Raw genomic sequence first — 7965 nt, forward strand, 5'->3', positions numbered from 1 at the left:
GTAATTAGAATCTATATTTGGAATGTTAAAAAAACATTGTGCAATTGTATTCTTAAAGTTTTGATGCAGATTGCAGCAAATGGGCATTAAATGGGGAGGTAGCATTCGGTACACGGGCATTAAATGGGGAGGCGATATTTGGTACGTGCGACAGTAATTGGGGGGGCAGTATTTGGAAATCGACTGGCAGTAATAGGTACAAAACCTTATATTTTATTTATTTTATTATATATAAATAATTAATTGATTTTTTAGTTTGTTACTTTTATTTTATGTATATTAAAGTTTGTACTTAAATAATATTAAGAAATAGTACCTATTACGCATTTAAAAAGCTTCAAAATAAGCATATTAATTGTCATTATATGCTTAAACCGGCAGTAATTGGGACAGTTACCCTATTGTAGTTTTTAAGAAATAAGTGGATATTTTTTTAAAAAACTTATATCAGCATAAAGAAATAATTTCTAACAACAACCCTTACGGAAAATAAATATTAAGATTTCAATACTTAGTATTAGCCAATACTAAATTGGTTAATACTTTTTTGGCCAATACTTAGTATTGACGAATACTTAGTATTAGTAGTGACGAATACTTAGTAGTAGTATAGACGAATACTCCATGTAAGTTGCTATAATATTTTAACAAAAAAATTGTTTTTAATTTTATAATTACATATTATTATTTGTAGAGTTTAATTTGTTTCGCATGTTTTTGATTATTACTAATTACGATTTATACGCAGGTTTATAATTTTTGAAAATACATCGAGATATTCAAGATTCAAACCTGAGATTCCTAGCACTTCAGACTTGTACGCTAATGCTGAGCTAATGATACTTTGTACAAAGGAGTTATATATTCTTTCCAATATGATCTTACATTTTTGCTTTTATTTATTATATATTTAAAAAGCTCTATTGTTTAAAAAATGAGATTTCAATAAAATCGCGAATTTTGTCTGATTAAAAAAAAATCAGTTATATATATGTGTATATACAGGGTGTCTCAGAATAGGTGTATGACCGCTCATGGGTAGATAGAATGGACTAAACTGAATTGAAAAGTCCTCTACCATTTTGCAAAATTCGCAATATTTAACGAGATATTAATTTTTGAATATCGCCGAATGAGCGAGTATTCGTTCGGCGAGTCCGGCCCACCGCCAATACTAGCGCGCGACCGTCCGTCGAGCGCGGTTGCCTAGCGCGAGACGCGGTGAGCGGGGAAGAGCGGGGAATTGTTTACAGCGAAAATGGCTGTGCGTTCGAATGGCTCATGGACGATCGCGCGCTAGTATTGGCGGTGGGCCGGACTCGACGAACAGATACTCGCTCATTCGGCGATGTTAAAAAATTAATATCTCATTAAATATTGCGAATTTTGCAAAATGGTAGAGGACTTTTCGATTCAGTTTAGTCCATTCTATCTATCCATGAGCGGTCATACACCTATTCTGAGACACCCTGTATATAAAGATTCTTTACATTACTAACGCATATATACGTTAGTATAGACAAGTCACTTATAGACAAAGCAATGTATTTTTTCTCATATAAGACTTATCTTACCATTCCAAACATCTGCAAAGAAAAGATTCCGAATTTTCCAGCCGTTAATTTAAGAGGAATCGTAGATCGATATATAATAAACATTAAATTCTTTGCATCTTTCGACGATAGGTCATACCATTTGCATTCATACACGCTGTACGACATCTTGGTGCTCTGAAAATAGTAAAATTTTGATCAGGTTTTCTTTTCGTACAATGAGTTAATTATAAATTTTTTGAAAACTAATTCGCTTCATTTCTCATTTTTCATGAAAAGTAAGAAAAAAGTAAAAACTTTTACTCTATATAAAAAATAAAAATTGTTGTCTTTTATTTATATAGCGCACACGATTATTTATTAGTTTGCACACGATCCGGTCGCATTAATGTATATTATTATCTCATTACCTCTATCATTAGTCTTTCAGCTGAGTAGCAGTATGAATACATATTCATCAACACAGTGGCGATGTAAAATGAGAGAAAAATCATTCTGACTACAGGCATTTTCAAATTATCTGATATTATCTGGAAATAACATCTAACTGTTACATAAAACAATGCGCAGTGCAAATCTTATGCAATATATTACGTTATATAATGAAAAAATATTAATACTAAATTTCATATATTGGGTCATTCAGAAAGTTCTGCGGTTTTCACTTATGGGGACAGGTTCAAGTGATCTCACATGGTATATATGTATGGTTTGTGCAATTTATAATTTTTCCAGTTCTTGTACTGTATAACGAGATTTTTCGGCAATGCTTGCTCCAGTAGATCATCATCCACAGTGCAGGAATACTCAAATCACGCCAAATTGTCTTTAAGAGTAAAATTACCTTATTGAAATTTCACAAACCAGCTCTGAATTGTATCATCAGAAACTTTGTCCGTAGATTTGATAAATTTTACGCATGCGTATTCTTGCCCTTTCTGAAGTACAAAAGCATAATATTTCAAAAAAATATTGTTTCTGATTCTTCATCTTTAGGATACTATAGAATCGAATATACTGAACATATGCCATTATTGGATGGATGCAATGTTTAAACAAAAGACTGCTCTTTTTTATCAATTTGAAGTCTGAACTTCCTCATTCATTATTAGCGCAAAATTCAAACTGGTATCCGCGCAGATGTGAGAAAACTGCAGAACCTTCTGGATGACCCAATATTTAGTTCTTTATTTTTTAATAAAAGACGCAGAAAGAAATGTTTATAAGTGCATGATCTCACTTACTGTAAAAACCTGAAAAGTTATAACACACATCTGAAAAGTAGCAGCTAACATATACACAAATAACACTGAGCTATAACAGCCGTCGATTGTCTTCACATTCCTTAAAAATGTGTACATTATTAAATTAAAACATTAAGAATATGTGCATTATTCGTTAACGATTCACTTCACTTTAATGATTTATAATTGAATTTCAATATGAATCTTTAGGATTTTTAGGATTTAACTTATTATAGAATTTTTATTTTGAATTTATCAAAATTTATGATTCAATTTTGTATTTTTTATTGTTCAATTCACGTTTTTATATTCATTTTTTTTGTTTACTTTTAAATCTATTAGTCTCAAATTTCCTGTTGCTACTCAAAAGCAGCATATATTTTCACCAAAAAATTGATCAAAAATTGACAAATATTTTTATATAATACGTAGTGTACATTTCTTGTTGTATGATACAAGAGAGGGGGAGTGTTTAGGGAGATTTTATTTTTAAATATTTTCTCAAAAATAGTCTGTTATTACTTCAAAGAATGGTTAAAAATACTTCAAGAATCAAATAATGCGCGCCGGAGATTTTTCAACATACCCGATGAGATGCTCGTGTCGTTCAGCGATCGCAGCTAAACCTTTCCTAAATCCCGAGGAAGATATAGATTTGCTGGCCAATTCATCGACCAGATTGTTCAGTGTCGTCTGCAGATTAATCAGTTGCGCGCACACATGCAGCACGAGTATCGAGACAAAGCTGTCAATGGCGTAATTAGCGAGAACTGAATATGTTCCGCCAGAAAGTTGAATAAAAAAGGTGATTTCGTAGGCCGGCCTCTTTTGAATGTTTTCCAATCGGTAGACGAGGTGCCGTCGAGGCTGGTGTATATTTGTAAAAAATCTCAGCAAGTGGAAAGAAAGGTAAAATACAACTGTGCCCATCGCGGCCATGCAACATCTTATGGTCAAGCTTCTGCCATGTCTCGCAATCTTCAACATAGTATTTCGTTCCCAAACGTTCGAAGTCATCCAATCGGTCATGATCGATGCCATCAGCGGCCGCAGTGCTTTCAGATCGAACACAATGTATCAATACGAATATAAATTACCGAAGCAAGCAAATTTCTTTATAAAAAGATTATCGAATCTGGGCATAAATATTTTGTGCTTTAAATAAGAGGGATATAATTTTGACATTTATATCATAGGTGGTAAAAATAAATCTATCCGATATTTACATTGGCGCGAAAAGTGAACTTACTTTCGCCATAATACCAGGTAACGATCAATTTACACACTGCCAGCAAACTGAAATTCGCGGAGGCAAAATTTTCCACCATCCGAGTCACGTCACCCCAAGCACGAATCACATTCATCATTTGGGGGCAGGTTACGTATAGGCTCACAGTACACGTTACAATAATGAATCTTATATTTGGTCGACGAAATTCACTCAAAGGAATACGTGGATCGGGCCATATGCCAAACACCCATAGCCATTGGTTAGTCAGGGTGAACACGTAATTTAAATCTAATAAAGTCAAATTTTAAAATAAATATCATTACTTAACGTTAAATTAAATTAAATATTGATTAATTTAATTATTTTTTAACTTCTTCTCTCGCTAAAAGTAATTATTCTTATTAGCGAAGCTAATTGAAAGCTATTTAATTTTTTATATTTAGTAAAGTAGTTTATTGCAACATTCATAGAAGAATTCACTTCTTTTTTATTATTTATATTATTTATATTATTTATATTATTTATATTATTTATTGTGCATTTGTTATATAATTAACACTTTGCTGCTTGTGCATATAGCGATAAATATTAAAACAGTGAGTAACAATGAATAGAACAAATAATATTCTTCTAATGTAGAATGATTTTGTTCAAAAATCATAAATCTAAAAACGAGTGATAATAATTCTTCAATCGAACTATTTATTATTTGTCTACAGTTACATTATCTGAGTATCAAATCTCTCTTTACAAGATCTCTTTTGTCAAAATTTTATTGCAATAAATATAGTTACTGTTTTAATTATATTTTGCTTTTCGGAAGAGATATCTTCTTGTTCTTGAAATAAAAATAAAATAAAATAACATAAGATAAATCAGCATAACTAGAAGAAAATTTAGAAAATATCAAAAACTGAGCATAAATAGCAATTTACATGATAATATTTTATATAAAGCAAATTTGGTAATATAAACATTTTATTAATTCGTTATCACACAAGCAGTTAATTTAATAATAACTAATCTTTTCAATAGAATTCAGATTGAAATAAAAAGTTTTAAGTCATAAAGTTATTAATTCATGTATGATCTGAAACTTGATTTTTATATACTGCATTACATCATACAAGTGTTTTGCACGACGTTTTGTTTTTAATAGAATATCATGTGAACGTTTTTACTATTTTTTTTTTAAGCATTCTACCTTTATTGACATTCATTGATGTTCACGGCGCAAAAATTAACGTTTGACTGAATCGCTTTTCACATTTATACCGAACCATTATTTTTGCGCTTGCTCAGTGCACAAAGGATTCAACCACTACCATCTGTGAGTAATTCTGCAAACCCTTTCGGACTTTCGGACTTGATTGATTAACAATCAATATAGTAACACGAGCGGCATGTATTTATTATGCTATTGACATTAATCGAATATCATAAAGATTAAATATTTACAATTAATTTAGTATCATTCCAATATTATTTTCTCTAATCTATTGTCAACAATAGATAGGTGTTTTCTTTATTTGCATAGAACATAAATGAGAAATAAATTTTTTATTTTATTTTCATCGATAATGCTGGAAAATATTATTTTTGTACACAATATTATTATATAATACATATATAATAATGTACGCCGTATTGGCACTTTAAAAATTACATTTTTGTTTTGCATAGAGAAATAACGTTTAATATAACATGACATAACTACTTTACTTTTATTAAAAAATCATTCAACAGAGTGACAATAAATATACAAAAACAATAAAAGAAAAGAAATGCTATTTTAATATACATAGCAATTTGATTTGTTATTGATACTACTGATCTAGCGCGCTACTGCTGCGCCACCAGCTCGTACAATATGATTTGTTATAAAATTTCATATCTGGAAATAATACGTATTCTTTTCTGAAGTCAATAATTGTTTATAATAGTCAACTTTATCATAACATTTTAATTTTATTTATTAAAGCTATAACGATAAGATATCATTATTAAATTAAAAAATTAAAATATTCAATATATAATCAATTTTTTGTTGCATAAACTATACAAAAAAATAAAACAAACATCTCACTTACCGTAAAAATTTGAAAGATACAAAATACAACTGAAAAGTAGCGATTAATATGTGCACAAATAACACTGTGCACTGTGCCTTTATAACTAAAAAAGTAATTAACTGTTTTTGTATTCCTTGAAAAATTATAAATTTCTTATTTATTAACACTTATTATTATAACTGTTAATACACTTATATTATAATTTTAATGTTAAAATCTTCGAATTTTTAAAGTAAACTGACATTTTTTTATCTACATAATAAAATTTTTACATATCTACATTTAAGTTTGATTTTAATCTTGAAATTTTTGAAATTTCAGAATTTTATTGTATATTCTAAATAAATATAAATAATCAATATTATTTAATAAATTAAGGCTACTTTATATTGTACCAAGACTATAATTATTAATTAAAATTTACTATAATAGTATGCTTTGGCTTTAGTAGTTTGTTTAAATTGCTGATGTAAGTTATAATTATCATAAATTGCTACCATGATAAGCAAAAATCAATTTATTTAATTGCTTAATAAAGGTTCATATAATTGCAATAAAATTGACGACTTTTATCTTCACAACATTTAATTTCAGAATATGTATCCTTAATTTAATTCTTATGATTAAATAGCAGGTGAATAGTTCGGCTAATAGTCGATTAATAGTTTGACATGTTGCGCAAAAATGTATATTTTTTCAATTTAAGAGTGATGTTACAGGCAGTGCATATAAATTATTTATTCCATTATTTGAAAATTGATATCGTAGTGATGAAATTAAAATTCGTTACCATTTCTACCAATATTCCGGTGTACCTTCCAGTATATCGTTTTTTCTAATTTTTATCTCTTATTGTTATTATTGCAGATAAGTATCCCATTGATGCTTTAATAACCTGAGCAGAGAATACAAAATATATAATTATAAAATTATATTTTGATACATATCACAAATGATTGCATAAAGTATTTTGTGTGTATATATATATATATATATATATATATATATATATATATATGTATATGTATATATCTTACTGTTCCGAACATCTCTAACGAAAAGGTCCCGAATTTTCCAGCTGTCATTCTAACGGGAATCGTAGATCGATATACAATAAACATTAAATCTTTTGCATTTTTTGACGGTAAATCATACCACTTGCATTCATACGCACCGTACGCCATATTGGTGCTCTGAAAATTATTTGATGATTTTTTGCATAGATTACATTAATGTACAAATTTTTTTTACCTCTGCTATAAGTTTTTCAGCTGCATAGCAGTATGTAAAAAAATTCGTCAACATATAGGTGACATAAAAGAAGAAAGCAATCACTTTAACAATAGGCACTTTTGAATCATCTGTTACCATCTGGAAATAATAAATTTAAATAGTTGCACATCATCAATATAATACAATATATTATGCTGTTATCTAATGAGATGGTGTCATTAATTCTATATTTATTAAATAAAATTAAATTTATATTTAAATATATTTATATTATTTATTTATTCAAATATTCAATTAATTCAATCGTTTTATAACACGAGAAGGAACACACACATTAGTATTCCTACATACCGTAATAATCTGAAGGCACATGAAACACACTTGAAAAGTAACGAATAATACGGTCACAAATAATATTGAACTGTAGCAGCCATTGATCATATTTGCATTCCTTGAAAATTTGTGCATTATTTACGTGTTATATGTTAACGATTTATTATTTGTATCTCAATATATAAATCATGGAAAAGTTTTAATCTTGAAATTTTTATCTTAAATTTATTTGAATTTATATTACGTGATACGTCACAATATGAAGGCGGAGATTTTTCGTCGTACCTGATGAGATTCTC

The 7965-nt window shown here is 28.9% G+C and overlaps 3 protein-coding genes across 3 annotated transcripts in view; all 3 read right to left on the bottom strand.

Moving 5' to 3' along the window:
* LOC105451911 (odorant receptor 22c-like) overlaps nucleotides 1-4207 on the bottom strand; it is a 4584-nt gene extending 377 nt beyond the window's left edge. The window contains exons 1-5 of the mRNA XM_011692642.1: nucleotides 4047-4207; nucleotides 3384-3852; nucleotides 2798-2897; nucleotides 1964-2083; nucleotides 1575-1730 (exon numbers count right to left, since the gene is read on the bottom strand). Of these exons, the coding sequence (XP_011690944.1) occupies nucleotides 1575-1730; nucleotides 1964-2083; nucleotides 2798-2897; nucleotides 3384-3852; nucleotides 4047-4164 (963 nt within the window). The 5' untranslated portion in view covers nucleotides 4165-4207. The remainder of the gene's footprint in view (nucleotides 1-1574; nucleotides 1731-1963; nucleotides 2084-2797; nucleotides 2898-3383; nucleotides 3853-4046) is intronic.
* A 2624-nt stretch (nucleotides 4208-6831) lies between these two features.
* On the bottom strand, nucleotides 6832-7959 carry LOC105451912 (odorant receptor 45b-like). Its single transcript, XM_011692644.1, has 5 exons — nucleotides 7952-7959; nucleotides 7685-7784; nucleotides 7352-7471; nucleotides 7138-7293; nucleotides 6832-6995 (listed from the first exon to the last, which is right to left on the bottom strand). The coding sequence occupies exons 2-5, from the start codon at nucleotides 7772-7774 to the stop codon at nucleotides 6936-6938; spliced, it is 426 nt and encodes a 141-aa protein (XP_011690946.1). The 5' UTR covers nucleotides 7775-7784; nucleotides 7952-7959; the 3' UTR covers nucleotides 6832-6935.
* The window catches only part of LOC105451922, a 1146-nt gene continuing 985 nt past the window's right edge, over nucleotides 7805-7965 (bottom strand). Inside the window, exon 3 of the mRNA XM_011692651.1 lies at nucleotides 7805-7839. Coding sequence (XP_011690953.1) covers nucleotides 7805-7839 — 35 coding nt within the window. The remainder of the gene's footprint in view (nucleotides 7840-7965) is intronic.

The sequence above is a fragment of the Wasmannia auropunctata genome, unplaced genomic scaffold, assembly GCF_000956235.1.
Source record: "Wasmannia auropunctata unplaced genomic scaffold, wasmannia.A_1.0 LD336041.1, whole genome shotgun sequence".
NCBI classification, from domain to species: Eukaryota; Metazoa; Arthropoda; class Insecta; order Hymenoptera; family Formicidae; genus Wasmannia; species Wasmannia auropunctata.

Bases quoted from the DNA above. Each gene is read 5' to 3' on its own strand.
- LOC105451912 (XM_011692644.1), bottom strand. From the start codon at position 7,774: ATGATCAATGGCTGCTACAGTTCAATATTATTTGTGACCGTATTATTC. The intron at 7,472-7,684 runs GTATGTAGGAAT...TATTATTTCCAG, and splicing joins TGTGCCTTCAGATTATTACG to ATGGTAACAGATGATTCAAA. The intron at 7,294-7,351 runs GTAAAAAAAATT...AATAATTTTCAG, and splicing joins CTGAAAAACTTATAGCAGAG to AGCACCAATATGGCGTACGG.